Raw genomic sequence first — 14,571 nt, forward strand, 5'->3', positions numbered from 1 at the left:
GGTGGTCATCAATGGAGGGGCCACATCCAGCGGGGAGCAGGACAATGAAGATACAGAGCTCATGGCAATCTACACTACAGAAAATGGCATCCCCGAGAAGGTATTTATATGGTCCTGGGCCCACTGGATTAGTATCTGTGGCTTGGGGTGTGCAGGAGGGGTGCGTCTGTGGGTGTGTTCTCTTTGTAGTGGAGGTAGGAGTTATAGTTACTAGTTCATTTGTCTTGATGACAGTTAAGGTAAGACCCTGATCAGGAATGATATATAGATTTTATTTTTAAAGACAAGGTCTTTGTCTTTTATTAAACTCACTGAATTGTCCAGGTTGGCCTCAAGCTGGGACCAATCAGCTGGATGCCAGGGAGAAGATAGAAGATGTTAAGAGCTTGAAGGCTAGAGTCAGGACTGAGTGTAAGCTTGACTCAGCCCCTAAGAGGATTGCTGCAGCTCTCTGGACATCAGTTTTCTATTCTTTAAAATGGAAAATAAATATAAGCTGAACATGCCTAATCTGAAAATCCCAAACTTTTTCAGTGCCGCTGAGAGTTTCAGAGTTTGGAGCAATTTTGATTTCAGATTTTCAGGTGTCCAACTGGCAAATACTTCCAAATCTGAAAACCTCTGATGTGGAAGACTTTTGGATAAGGGATACTCTGTTGGTATTAGCGTGTATTTTAGTTCACTATAAGGACTGAATAAAGTTACTTATATATATTTATATTTAAACAAAGGTATTAGCACTGTGCTTGCTATATTCTAACACTGCAGTAAGAGAATAAGAGAAACCAGCAGATAGCGCATGTAGACAGAGATGCCTTTGATGAAGCTCTTTGGGAAGAGCAATGAGAAGTCATGTACTGTATTATTCAGCATTGCATCACTGTAATGAAATACCTGACACAGGCTACTTGTGGAGTAAAGAGGTATGTTTTGGCTGAGAGGTCTGGAGATTTGAGATCATGTGGCCCAGTGAATTGGGCTGCTGCTCAGCATGGTTCATTAAGTAAGACAGGAATGTGTGTGGAAATGAGTGATTTAAGCACATCTCCCCTACCCATGGTCTCAGGACTTCTCACTCAGCCCTACTTAAAAGTCCACAGCACATTTCAGTAGTGCAACTTTGGGGACCAAGCCTTTAACAGCCAAACTCTAGCATGTACTAAGTTGGGGAAAATGTTTTTTTTTACCTCATACTTTGTTACTAATAGCATTCTCCTCCACTTACCTGCAAGGCTGTAGGTAGTGGGTTGGTGTTGAGCTGGCCTTTCTGTGGCAGTATCCATGATTGAATCATGTTTAGCAGAATGGTTAGCTCAATGCAAAGTTCCTGGTTAGGATCAGTGATATGCTAGAAAGATTCGCAGGACTCAGCCACCTTGTAATTCTCATGGTTTATTGTTTTGTTTTGTTTTTTTCCAAACCTAGAATGGATAGAGATTAAAGTGATGGAAAGAGGCACATGGGCAGGTGCAAGAGTCACCAGGTGCCAGCTTCCAGTCATCTTCTCCCTGTGTTCAGTTTCCCAGCAGTAATGTGTGATAGCATTTCCCCTCCAAGGAAGCACACCCCAGCCTGGTATATGGGGTTCACTCTGGGGGTTACATAGGTCTTCAGAGCTGACTTCAGTTGTCTCCAGAGGCTGGCTGATTGTCTGTGCTCAAGGCCTTGACATAACTCACACTGTTAACACAAACAGTTAGTCCAGCCCAAGGCTTCTGGTCACAGATACACCCACTCTTAGGAGGCAGGATGTCCTGGGAGCTCAGAGATTGTCTCCCAGGCACTGATCAAGAGCCAACATTCTTTAGAAAGGTGTAGGATTTGAGAGCACCAGCCTACTGAGCTGATCTTTCTGCATACACAGATCTGTCTGCCTGTCTGTCTCCCTGTCTCCATCTCCTTCTCCCTCTCCCTTCTCCTTCTCTCTCACACACACACTTTTTCTGCCATTTTTACCAAGCTTTCAAAAAACACATAGTCCAATTGAACCTGTTTAATAGTGCAAATCTGCCTGAAGAAAAAATTCTCCCTGAAAGGGCACATTAGTTTACAGTTAGATTAGATCAAATATCAGCTTACTTCAGACATTTACCTTTAGGCAGAGGTGTGTCACTTGTTGTATTTAAGGGATTTGGGCCCCCAGGCTGTTGTGCCTTTTCTCTTGGCAGCCTTCTTTTGGAGGCTTCCTGGGGGAAGGCAGGGTTACCTTGAATCTCTGGTGTGTGGGGTGTGTGGCCGGTGCTGGGTGATCCTGGAACTGTTGCCCAAGCTGACTGGAAGTGTCTGGGCTGTAACCTTGAGTGGACTTTGTGGTGATTCAGGCTTAAAAAGCATGCAACACACAATTTCTTTAAAAGTTCTTACTAATGGGGGTTGGGAGAGAAGAAAATTTTTCATCCAAACTATAACTACATTTTTAGTGTCTTTGAGTTACTGTGTTTGATAGACTTGTGAGTTTTGATTTTTTCATTCAACATCCTTGTCTGAGTAACTCTTTCGGCAGGGAGGATAGGCTTTATTTTTAAGTACAGAGATCCTCTCTGGACAGGGGTAAGTTTGGGCTGGGAGGGTATCAGTTTAAAAATGACTAAATATTTTACAACATGTCTTCATTTGGGTCTCACTCAAGGTGTCACTTCATGGTCTTCATGGTCTTTGTCCATGCTGGAGGGTCCGCAGGCTTGGGGAGCAGCTCTGAGCAAGCTGGGCACTCTTGGGCTCAGAACTCCCAAATTCTGAGGATTAACTGTCCTGCTGAGCAAATGTACTCGAGCCTTGCACCAGAGGTGGCCAAGGCTCACAATTACAGAGCAGCAGGAGGAAGCCACTTGTCATCAGCAGTGGGCTGTGCTGGGCTGACAGTTTTCTGGCATTCACTAAGTCTCTGCTTGCCCCGCAGAGCTCTCTCGCGGAAACCCTGGACAGCACCGGCAGTCTGGACCCCCAGCGGTCGGACATGATCTACACCATAGAAGACGTTCCCCCCTGGTACCTGTGCATATTTCTGGGGCTGCAGGTAAGATGCTTCCTGTAGGATGCATAACTACTGGCAGAAGCTTGATTTGTCTATCATGTGAAATTTCAGGAAATTCAAGTTTGGTTTTTATTTATTAAAAATTTTATTATAAAATCACTCTTTTAAGGATAATGAATAGGCCGGGTGTAGTGGCATACACCTGTGATCCCAGCACTCGGGAGGCTGCAGCAGGAGGATTGCCTTGAGTTTGAGGCCAGCCTGGGCTACTTAGTGAGTTCAAGGACAGCCTGAACAGCAAGACCTTGTTTCAGAAAACAAAAAACAAAACAAAATAATGAATGGAAATTTTTAGCATCAATTTCATAATGGAAGAAAACTAGGAAAAGAAAGAAGAGTGTTCAGAGAACAAGCAAGAGAAATGACATGAAAGGAGGAAAGAAGATAGTACAAATAGGAAAAAAAAAGGAGAGTAGAGGAAGCAAAAGAGTAAAAAGGAGTTAATTTTCGCCTCTCACCCCTGCCCACATCAACCAGGCCACATCCATGACAAGCTCTGCCATGAAACATAGGTGACCTTGTAGAATACCCAGAGCTGGGATGGAGAGGAAGGTCTTACATTTTATGTTATGTTATGTTATGTTATGTTATGTTATGTTATGTTATGTTATGTTATGTTATTTTTTAGTACTGGGGATCAGACTCAGGACCTTGCACTTGTGAGTCAGGTGCAGCAACACTGAGCTCAATCCCCAGCCTAGGTCTTTTAAAGGAAGGAAAATCTTGTCATGATAGTGGCCACTTCATTTTCTGTAGCTTATAGTGGAAGGGGTGTGCAGATGAGCCAGGGTCAGGGTGGAGGTGATACAAGCCAGGGGAGGCCTCTTGTGCCCCTTAGGACTTTCTCTGCTGTCTCTTTAGCACCCTTTCCCTGATTATAGGATTATAAGTGGCTTTTTGGAGAAGGGGACGAGTAAGGAGGCTTCCCCCCCCCCCCCCCCCCCCGCCACATCCAAAGGGACTCAAATGATCAGTTGTTCTCCAAGGTTAGCTTGTTGCCTTTCTGTGATAGCAGGGCAGTAGCAGTATAGGGGCCATCCCCAGGGCCAGAGTCTGTTTTCACAAGTATGTCACCGGGTGATGCCAGGATCTCAAGACCTGAGTTAAGACTCTTACAGCTATTTTTGTTTGTTAATGTTCATATAGGAAGAAAGGCTTGGTTATATCTGGCAGTCCTAAGGCTGGGGCTTGAGTTAAGGCTTCTTTGATTTGTTGAAATGTTTCCTGTTGGTCACCTTCTCAAGGGAGGGGCTTCTCTTCCCACACTTGTAGCTTTATACAGGGCCTTAGCTCTTAGCTTTGGAATTTTTATTATCATCTCTGTCATCATTTTCTGAGCACTCATCTTATGATTTTTTTTTTTTAATTTTTGGTACCTGGGATCGAACTCGGGTCCTTGCGCTTTCGAGGCAGGGGGTGGAACGGCTGAGCTAAATCCCCAGCCCTGAGCACTCATCTTTTCAGTGTCTGTATTTCTTTTTCTCTTTTTTCTTTTGGTACTGGGCATCAAACTCGAGACCTTTTGCTTGCGAGGCAGGCGCCGGAACCACTGAGCTAAATCCCTAGCCGAGTGTCTATATTTCTTATATCACACGCATTGATCCCAATCTAGCTTTGGTCAGTTGGCAGATCTCAGCTCGATATGGCTCCTGTTTTATTTATATCTGTGTCTTTGCCCCTTACTGATCTCTGTCTTTTTGTTGTTGTTAAGCCTCTCAATAAAGCCAATTCCCCTCTCTCTTTTTGTTTTAGGCATGGCTTAGGCTATGAGTGTCTTGTAATATGCCTCTAAGCAGGGATGTGGCCAGTCTGGACTATATTTAACCAGGAGTCAATGTAGGGAAACTGATCTGGATGTCATAGTTGTCTCTCTTGTCCAGCTATCACCCTATACACAATCCTAATTATTACCCTATCCATGGCTTTTTCGACTGGCTGCTATATCAAAGGAGGGCCAATCTACTTTACAAAGAGTTTTTAATTTCTGAGGGGGTCAGCTTTTACAGTTCCCCATATAGCCTCTTTTAAAGTTTTTTAACATGTATCTTAGTGACGCTTTTCCTCCTATATCCTGTTGTAACGCGAATCACTCTCTCAAGTACTTTTGCTTAGGAACAGCCTGAGCCTCATCAAACTTACAAGAATATATTTGAGTCTTTTGTGCCACAAGGAGCTTTTAGAAGGAACAGTATTGGCTTTCACCAAACCAACGCACAAACCTATATTTCCTTTGATAAATCACTTCTGCACGCTTTCTTGACATATATAAGCTTTTTTAGTCTTATCATTATCTTTTTTAAAAATCTTTTTAGCAGGACAAAACTTTTTTTTTTTGGTACTGGGGATCAAACTCTGGTCCTTGCGCTTGGAAAGCAGGCAGTGAAACCACTGAGCTAAATCCCCAGCCCTTGTTTTGGCTTTTAGACACTTGCAGGCAGCATCAGGCTAGTGATGCTGAGCCAGTGCTGGTCTTGGGGCTCTTGAAGCTGGAAGTATTTTTCTTATTGCTTTGCTCCACACTCTCTGGCTTTTTCCCAGCTGGTTTCATTTCATTTATTTACATGCATTCATATATTTTCCCATTCTATTTTTTTTTCCAACCTGGGTGTGAGTTTTAATCAGAGTTCCCCTGAGTCTGATTTCCCAGCACACCCCATTTGTGAGTCACTCTTGTTGTGGGCCTGTCTCACCAGCTGTTTGAGAGTCACCTGTGAGCCACTCTCACTTGCAGGCTGCCTCTGCATTCTACTTGGGGTTGTAGGTTTCCTCTGACTCCACCTGAGTCAGAGTACTTGGTCCACTTTGGGAGGTGATCAGTCTTCCCTACTGTCCTAACTGGACAAGTTTCTCCCTGGGCCCCTAAACCTTACCTCGGTCCTATAGCGCGCTGTTGTTCTAGAATTGTCCTGAATCCCAATAGGTTCTGTTGTGCTGGCAGGGATGGGTTCCAGACTGTGGGAGGACTGCCTCTTTGTCAGAGCTGAAGTCTCACCTGGTGGTACTAGAGGTCTCAGGATTCCTGAAGCTTGGGCCCTTCTCAGGCCTGCAGGCAAAGGAGACAGCAACTCTGTTGTCCCCAGTCCCTTTGTGGTTGCCAGAAATGTTGTAGAATTCTAAGAGACAGGAGAGACCAATGGGAATCAGGAGTATTTATTTTAAGTTGTACACCAGCTCAATAGACTCCTGTCCAAAGAAAGAGTGTTGAACAAAGAAAAATTCTAGCTTTTATATATTTGGTCGAAGTGGGGGCTAGTCTTTCTAGTGATGAAGCAAGTGAGTTTACCGGAACATGACAAGGGCAGATAGTTTTGTAATTTAGCCTTGTAAGAGGACAGTGTCTTATGAATCATATGAAAACAGAGTGTCATAAACTTTGTTTACAAGACATAGTTGTTGATTTTTATCTATACTGGAAAAAAAGTTACAGCTACAAAAGAGAAGAGAATAATTTAGGAACAAAAAACTGAGAAAGACTTGTTTTTCTTTAAATCCTGCTTCAGTACTCCATTATAAATAGCATACTTTCTTTATCCAGTCATCTGTTGCTGGGCAGGCATAGAGGCTGCTTCCAAGGTTTAGCTGTAATGAATTGTTCTGCTGTGAACATGGCTATGCATGTAACAATGTGATGTTTTTAGCTGTTTCAGGGGAATGGCTGGGTCAAATGGAATTTCTAGTTTTAGTTTTTGAGGTTCGTTCAGGGAGGGTGGTGTGTCCTTCCGCGGTGTCACCTCCTGGCAGTAGTTGCTTTGTGTTTTAGCTTGGACCCCTTTCCAAAGTCTGACTTTCCATGCTTCCTTCCTCGGGCTTGTGTGATCAACTCACCTGAGCTTTCTCAGATGCCGTGAAGGTGGGTCTCAGGGCCCAGATGTTTGTTGGCTTGGAAGTAGGGCTGGGCCTGCTGCCTGCTGGTGCTGTGGCTGGGTTTGCAGAGCTTAGGTAGCCTGGCCGGAGTATGTCCAGTGAAGGAGGAGTTGGAGCCAAAAGAGTTGTTTGCTCTTGGCAAACAACTTAACCCTGGCCGACTGTCCAAATATAGGAGCCAGAAAAATGCTTTTTGAAGGTTTTCTACTATATGTTCCTGGAAGTCTCCCTTAGTCAAATAGGAGTGACTGCCTCCTGCTCCACAGCACATACAGGAGCACACACACATGTGCATGCCCTGAGCAGCCATGTCTGTGCCCAGAAGCACCTGTGCTACCGGGCTCTGTGGGCTGCAGGCAGCACACATGAGAAATGTGGGCAGGAGTGGAAGAAAAGCAGAATGTTTGCAGAACAGAAATAACACCAGACACCCGGGGAAGACAGGGAAGCTCTGCCAGGGTCACAAGGACTGGTGAGGGGGCCCCCCAAACAGCTGAATGCAGTTTCTCCTGGACAACTCTTACAGTCACTGTGCCCTTGAACCTACCCTGACTGTAGCAGATAATACATGTGTTTGCCAGAACAATTCAAGACCACAGAAAAAGATGGAAAACACTATACACATAAACAGAAAAACCATGGAATAATTGTTCTATGGATATAGATGTAAAATACTAGTAAATCGGAAATAGTGTGAATAACTTGGCTTTGTTTCAAGAATGTAAGAGTAGTTTTGCATGTTAACAGGACAGGAGAAATGGCCCTGTGGATGCCCCAGGAAGCTTTGGAGATAGTTAGGATGTGGTCAGGGAAAATATGAGGCCTCACTCTTTCCCGTTCCATCTCTCCTCCTGCCTGCAGCACTATCTGACCTGCTTCAGCGGCACCATCGCAGTGCCCTTTCTGCTGGCCGATGCCATGTGTGTGGGGTATGACCAGTGGGCCACCAGCCAGCTCATCGGGACCATTTTCTTCTGTGTGGGAATTACAACTTTGCTGCAGACCACGTTTGGATGCAGGTGAGACTGGGTTGCTGAGTGGATGTTGACACAGCGCAAGGCTTCAGCTCAGAAGGACCAGCTGGAGTGGGGATGTCCTGGTGGCCATTAGTGCCCTCTCCACCCTGCAGGGCTACCCTTGTGTTTCTTTTCTTGGTGAAGGGCACCACCCATTCCCAGTTATGAAAGCCGGAAACTCAGCCTCTCTCTGCCCTCTGTCCCCCTGCTTGTCTTCCTTGTCCCACCCAGGTCCCCATCAGTCTCCCTGCCTCTGGGGCTCCTCCCTGCCCCATACTGCCCCACCCAGTTATCCGTATCTTCCTGGGCTGGCCAGGCTGCAGCTCTCTATTCCTTGTTCGAACTGAGATGTGCCTGATGTCTGGCGTGTCCCTCACTTTCTTCACCTCTATGCCTCTAGCTGCACTGCTGAGTCAGGTTCCTACCACCCTGCATATCCTGCCATCTTAGCCTCCCATCCAGCACCTACCTCACAACCTCCGTCCTGGCTTGTCCTTCCTCCTGTGACACGTGCTTGCTCCCCAGAAGCCCCTGCTATCTGAATTCCCATTTGTGCATCTTGGGTTTATTCTTCAACTGTGGCTTTTACTTCCATGTACCCATTTCTGGTTTTGTGTCTTCTCCCTGCTGGGGTGGCCTCCTTCATGCCAGGGCTCTGACTTGTTCACCTTTGCATCCCAGTGAGAGTGGAGGAGCCCAGGAAGGTCTGGGGTGTCCTGGCAAGTCCTCCCACTCCCCCTCCCTCTCCTCTGGCCCTGGCTTCTGCCCTTTTCCTATCCCTCAGCTGTGTTACGGTGGGGCAGGGACCCGCTCTGGCAGGACTGTCCTAGTGTGAGCTGCTGTTCTGTCTCTTGCTCATCAGAGACAGTCTGAGCCAGGCTTCAGCGTCCTTGCTGGGGAAGTGGCAGTGAGAGAGACACAGCTCTGAAGGCAGCCTGGGAGCCCTGGCCTCCATTGTCATCAGCCAAAATCCTACCCTCGTTGGGTGGCAGTGAATGGTGCTAGGGTGTTGCAGTGTAGGCAGTGTTCCAGGAGGGCCTCCTGCAGCCCCTCCACATGGCACTGATGGAAAGAAGCTGGGTGTGCTGGAGGCCACGGGGCTGTCAAGTCCTTAGGCTTCTCAGGCCCCAGCCCCACTAGACTGCTAACAGCCGCCATGCTGAGCAGAGGGGCGGGTGTCCTGGGGATTGAGAAGAGGGGTGGGACTGTCATCCACCTGCTGGGGAGGGATGAGGTCCAAACCTTCCATGGAACACTCAAACCAGGCTGTTAAACGTGATGGTCGTGTCCTTTGTGATTTTGTGCTACATTCAGGACTCTGTTGCAAGTGAAAAAGCATTTGGTGGACTCGGGAGCTTTACTTTGTACACAGGGTATTGTCCTTTGGGGAAGTGGTTCTTTCTTTAAATAGCTGGCTTCCCAGTGAACTTGGAGGCCCGTCCATTTGTAAGTGCAGGCAATGCCTGTAATTGGAAATGGTTGGCTGACCTGAAGAGCAGGTTGGAGATGTCTTGGGTGCAGTGATATCGACGCTGTGTGCATCTGCACCTGACACCATGCCAAGGCCAGGGCCCACCCACAGCTAAGCCTGGGGTACAGAGTTGTCTAAGGTGACACAGCACAGGGACCTAGGAGGTCCCTGAGTGAGTCCTTTTGGTCCTGGTAGGGCAGCCTCTTGGCCATTGTCAGGGCACAAGACCCAAGTAGACTGACTAGGGCATGCAGCTTTGTTCCCCTCTTCCTCTGAAAGGACAGAGAGCTGACAAAGAGTAGGCGAAGGAGTTGGCACCCTGCCCACTTGGCTTGGGGACCAGAAATGTGGAGCTTGAAAGTATGGTAGTGCACTCTGTGCCCACAAGGCGTGGCCATGTCTTCTGTGGCATGAAGAGCAGCAGGTCCCCTGGCCTCTGTTCTCACTGTGCAGCTGTGTGCTTGGTTGTGCACCAGGAGGCAGGTGTCCATCTTCTAACCATGGCTGTGTGTACACATGGAAGGGCGTCCCCAGGTGCTCTCTGGAGGTGCTGATCTGGGGACTTGGAATTTCTGCAACTGTTGGGCAGTGGGTAGTGTCCATACTCTTGACCTGGGAAAAGAGAAAGATTCCTGATTCGGTGCCATAGATACCTCGTCTGTCTGTGCAGCAGGTGGTAAGCAGAAGTGAAAGTGTTTGTGTGATGAAGTACACGGCCCACAGTGTAATGGTGCAGCACTATCAGGAAAATAGTGTGTCCTGCCAGGAACTGATGGGTCATGAGCGGTTAGTGGTAGAAACAGGCCCTGAAGACTCAGTGGGAGCTTGGCCTTAGAGGGATGAAGGAACATTTTCCATCCTGGCACAGCAGCAGGAAGTGACATCATGGTGGGAGATTCCCCCATTGGACAGACTGGGACCGGGACTTCGCAGGGCACAGGGAACCTGCAGTGACTCCCTTAGCAGGAATGCACTAGGTGAACCTGTACCTCAAAGGCTTTGGTTACAGCAGTGGCAGAGGAGAAGCTATGACACTCAGCTACTCAGCTTTGAGATGTGGCCAGGTGGCCTCTCCACCTCTGCCTGAGGCATCCTGTGGGTGACATTTCACCATTATTTTAACAATCTCTTGTATTATTATATAGATTATTATAAACTTCCCCAAATAGCCTAGGAGATTGTGTGGTGTCATTAAACATCCATTTGTTCCACTAAATGCATGTAAAATGGTCTATCATAAGCTGTGAATTTTAACATGCTTGTGTATTTATTTTTTACTCAAAACAAGATCAAGTAAACAGAAAAGTGAGGGATACAAGGGTGGCCCCCTGTGGGAAGAAAGGGCAGGGGGAACCAAGATGGGGTTCATTCCCAGTGTCCCAGCTGAGGTTTGCAGGTGAACCGTGTGGGTTTGCTGGGGTTCTGCAGGCTGAGAGCAGCAGAAGGAAAAGTTGTTTCATGTTCAGCTTTCATGATTTCTACGCAGGTTCACAGACCTTTCCAAATGACACAGTTCCTGCTGTGATTAAGTTCTGTATGTTTGTGTATCTGCCTGCTGCTTGCTGTCACTCACAGTCATTGCACTGTATATCTCGGGGACGTGGGCCTGAGGGCCGACTTTGGCTCCTGTTTCTGAGGGGTGGTGGGCCCTTTATCCTGAGAACTCTGGAGCCAGGAAGAACAGAGTGCTGGGCCAGGTCTTCCTGTCACATAGGCTCTGGGCTGGCCTCGAAACTTGTGCTATAAAAGCAGCCAGAATTGATGAGGAAGTTTGCAATGGTGACACAGATGTGTAGCTTTGCAGGCTTCACCCTGAGCACAGGGCACCAGCTTTGAGATGCCAGAGCTCAGTTGATCCTCTGGGCACAAGCTGCACATTGCCCCTCTCCCCCCTGCTGTCTGTGTCCACTTTGCTCCAGGAACCGTCATTTTTTTTTTTTTGGTACTGGTAATCAAACTCTGGGACCTTGTGCTTGGGAGGCAGGTGGCGGAACCACTGAGCTAAATCCCTGGCCAATTAAGTAAATTTTTTTTTTTTTTTTTTTGGTATCGGGGATCGAACTCAGATCCTTGTGCTTGCAAGGCAGGTAGTGGAAGCACCTGTCATCTTTTTATAAGCAGAGCTCACAAACCTCAGCACCGCTTGTGGAACTTGTGTGGCTTGGTCATTTCCCAGAGCCTCTATCTGCTGGGATTTGGGCTGTTTTGGGGCAGCTGCCTTTTCCTTCTCTCTCTGCCTCCCCACTCCCACGTCTTCCTTCTCCTTTGACCTTGATTCCTTGTACTTTGCTTTCAGTGTCTTCATTACTGAGCTCCCCTAGAGGGAGGTTGGAAGGGTTGTCTTCATTCTGGTTGATATGTGCCGTCCCTTCCGCAGCTTTTTCTGGGAATTAGTACAAAGCCTTTAAAATCCTTTGGAGTCAGGGCAGGGTTGTTCAGAATCCCCCTCACCCAGACTCAGTCAGCCCAAAGCAGTCCTGCCCATGGCCCCAGCCTCCCAGAGGGACCTCCTCTGTCAGTCACACAGCAAAGGGAAGGCTTTGGCCAAGGAGAAGCCTACCCAGGAGAGGTGCAGTCTTTTTCTTTGATCTTAGCAGGTTTGTGGGGCTGTAAGGGGCCCTTTCCATGTAGACTGCTCATGGAGACAAGGGTATTTCAAAGCCCTAAATTTGGAGGCTTTAAGCTCATGACTGTTGATCAAACTTAAAAGAATGAAGGGATGTATCTGTGTGAGGTCCATATGTTATTACTATTTTTAGTGTGATGGCTCATCTGTACACACTCCCCTAGGAATAGGGCCACCTGCATAACCAGGAGCCCATTGATCACATCCGAGAAAGTGAAAGTCATTGTCATAGCTTCTCCTGCACAGTCCACACTCAACTTCCCCACTTGTCCTGAAAGTACCTTGACAGCTGTCTTGTTGGGCTCCCCAACCCAGCATTGAGTCAGGCTCATGTGGTGACTTTGTTCAGAGTTTCTTTTGTCTCTTAGTAGTCACAGGGTCCCACCCTCTCCCTCGTTACTTCATCTTGAAGAGTCTGGTCATCAGAATGTCCCACGATCTGGATTTGTTTGAGTGAGTCTTCGTGGTATTTAATTTGTTCTGTAATTTCCCTTATTTGTTGGAACCTAGAAAGGGAGCCAGAGGTATGGATGATTCAGGGTGAACATTTTTGCCTAAGTCCCTGGCTGGCACATAATAGCAGGTTGTTGGGGGTTTTTTCCATCAAATAAAAAATTTACCAGCTATTTCACTTAGAAAGAATTTTAAGTAGTACATTACAATGAGAGGCCAGGGAGCTCCTGGAGAGAGTGACTTTGGAAAACCTCACTGCCCTAGCCAGGCACATCAGGGCTTTGGGCTCAGGTCTGCCTTACCAGCCCTGGGACTTTGACCAGGCTGCCTGGTCACTCAAAGCCTTGTTCACAACTGTAAAATGATGAAGGTGTTAGCTCATCATCACATGAGCCCTCCAGAAGGGAAGGAGGCAAATGAAGCAGAGGGGATGCAGCCTGGTGGAGCTGTGTGGCCCCGTGAATGTGGCAGGGAGTGGGCATGGGCCGTGGCCACCCTGCCAGCACCCTAACCAGGATGGGCCTCTCTGACCCCAGAACCTGTCACAGAGCCCGCTGGAAACTGATAGTGGCATTGGATGGAGCTCCTTCTGAGGCCCAAGCAACTCCTGGGTCAGCCACCTGTTCTCTGGGGCTGTGTACTGGGCTCCCCAAGGTTGTTCTTCACACTCGACCTTCTGAGTGGTCTCCTTTTATGTTATTGTGTTCTTTGTGTTGGTGAGCAGTCCTGCTTGAGACTAGGAGACTGACCTGGTCCTCTTGAGATATAGATATAGATAGAGATTTTTGACTCTCAGGCCCTACTGCCTGGCACATCCCAATGCTCTGAACTGCTTGTCCTCTTCCTCATGACTGCTGTTCTTGCCTCTTTATCCTCCTCTTTAGGTGGGTGACTGGCAGAAGCAGCGTGATACAGGAGTGGAGGACAGAGTAGTCCCCACTACAAGGAGAGAGGAAGCTCTTTTACTTTCTCACTTTATTAAATGTTGGGATTGTTAAGCATAACTGACATCTTAAGGAATATATACCACACCCCCTGAAGATACTTAGCAGACAAAATTTTGTAAAGTACTGTCTACTGAGGGGTAAGTGACATATAGTAAAATCCAACCTTTCTATATGTACAGTCTTGTGAGTTTCTACTCATGTGAGCAGTCACACGCACAACTGCTGTGATCAACACATAGGACATTGTCATGCCTGGGAAGAATTCTGTCATGCCTCTCTGTGCCTAGCCAGATCTTTAGGTTGAAAAGGTCTTGTATGCTAACAAACCCTTGACCTGGAATAGTTATACTATTGTGTTTGAAAAGGAGATTTCCAAAGGAAAGGGAGAGATAAAAATATGGAAAGGAAGAAAGGTCTAGTGGTAGTAGGTTGAATCATGGGTGTCGTTATGATGCCTGATTTTTTTTTTTTTTAAAGGCATTGCTAGGAACAGTGGCACCTCAGTGACAGCGAGTCCACCTAGAACCCAGGTCTTGGTTCCTAACCACCATTCTCCGTTATAACGAGCCAGGACTCCCTGGCAAAGTGATGGACTACACGGTATGAACTGAGGAAAGGACAAACTGAACCTGGACCAATTCAGGCCAAAAAGCCAGACTTACTCAAAGAATGAGGGAGAGAGGGCAAACAAGGACAGCTTTGTCAAAAAGAACAGAAACTAGCTTGAACAGGCTGCTTTGGACAAATTTGGAACAATTTAATTATTAAGAACAGTCATGGTAGGCCTGGGGATTTAGCTCAGTGTTGCCACCGCCTGCCTCGCAAGCATAAGGTTCTGAGTTCGATCCCTGGTACCAAAAAAAAAAAAAAGAACAGTCATGGTAGAAAATTATAAAACCTGGAGTGAAAAGAGAATTCATCAGTCTACAGTGATGTTCAGAGACTAGAAAGGAGGAGGAGATAACATTGGACAAAAAGGAAAGCACTTCTTTGGAAAAAGATGTTGATTAATAAATATAGATGGGATAATAAAATTGAAAAATTATAATATTTAAATCCTGTGTAGAGTGTAAAGCAGGTGGTAACATGCCATCTACATAGTCTAAGAATCACCCTACAAATTATTTATTAATTACAAATAGGAAAAAGTACTTTTCAAA

At 46.8% G+C, this 14,571-nt stretch overlaps 1 protein-coding gene across 7 annotated transcripts in view; it reads left to right on the forward strand.

Moving 5' to 3' along the window:
• Slc23a2 (solute carrier family 23 member 2) overlaps positions 1-14,571 on the forward strand; it is a 125,249-nt gene that overhangs the window by 71,565 nt on the left and 39,113 nt on the right. For all 7 annotated transcript variants that reach the window (XM_021255018.2, XM_013070718.3, XM_004840778.4 and 4 more), the window contains exons 3-5: positions 2-100; positions 2,900-3,016; positions 7,760-7,917. In XM_021255018.2, coding sequence (XP_021110677.1) covers positions 2-100; positions 2,900-3,016; positions 7,760-7,917 — 374 coding nt within the window. The remainder of the gene's footprint in view (position 1; positions 101-2,899; positions 3,017-7,759; positions 7,918-14,571) is intronic.

This window comes from Heterocephalus glaber, unplaced genomic scaffold (assembly GCF_053883595.1).
Source record: "Heterocephalus glaber isolate CG9 unplaced genomic scaffold, H.glaber_assembly_v1.0 deba00001532, whole genome shotgun sequence".
NCBI classification, from domain to species: Eukaryota; Metazoa; Chordata; class Mammalia; order Rodentia; family Bathyergidae; genus Heterocephalus; species Heterocephalus glaber.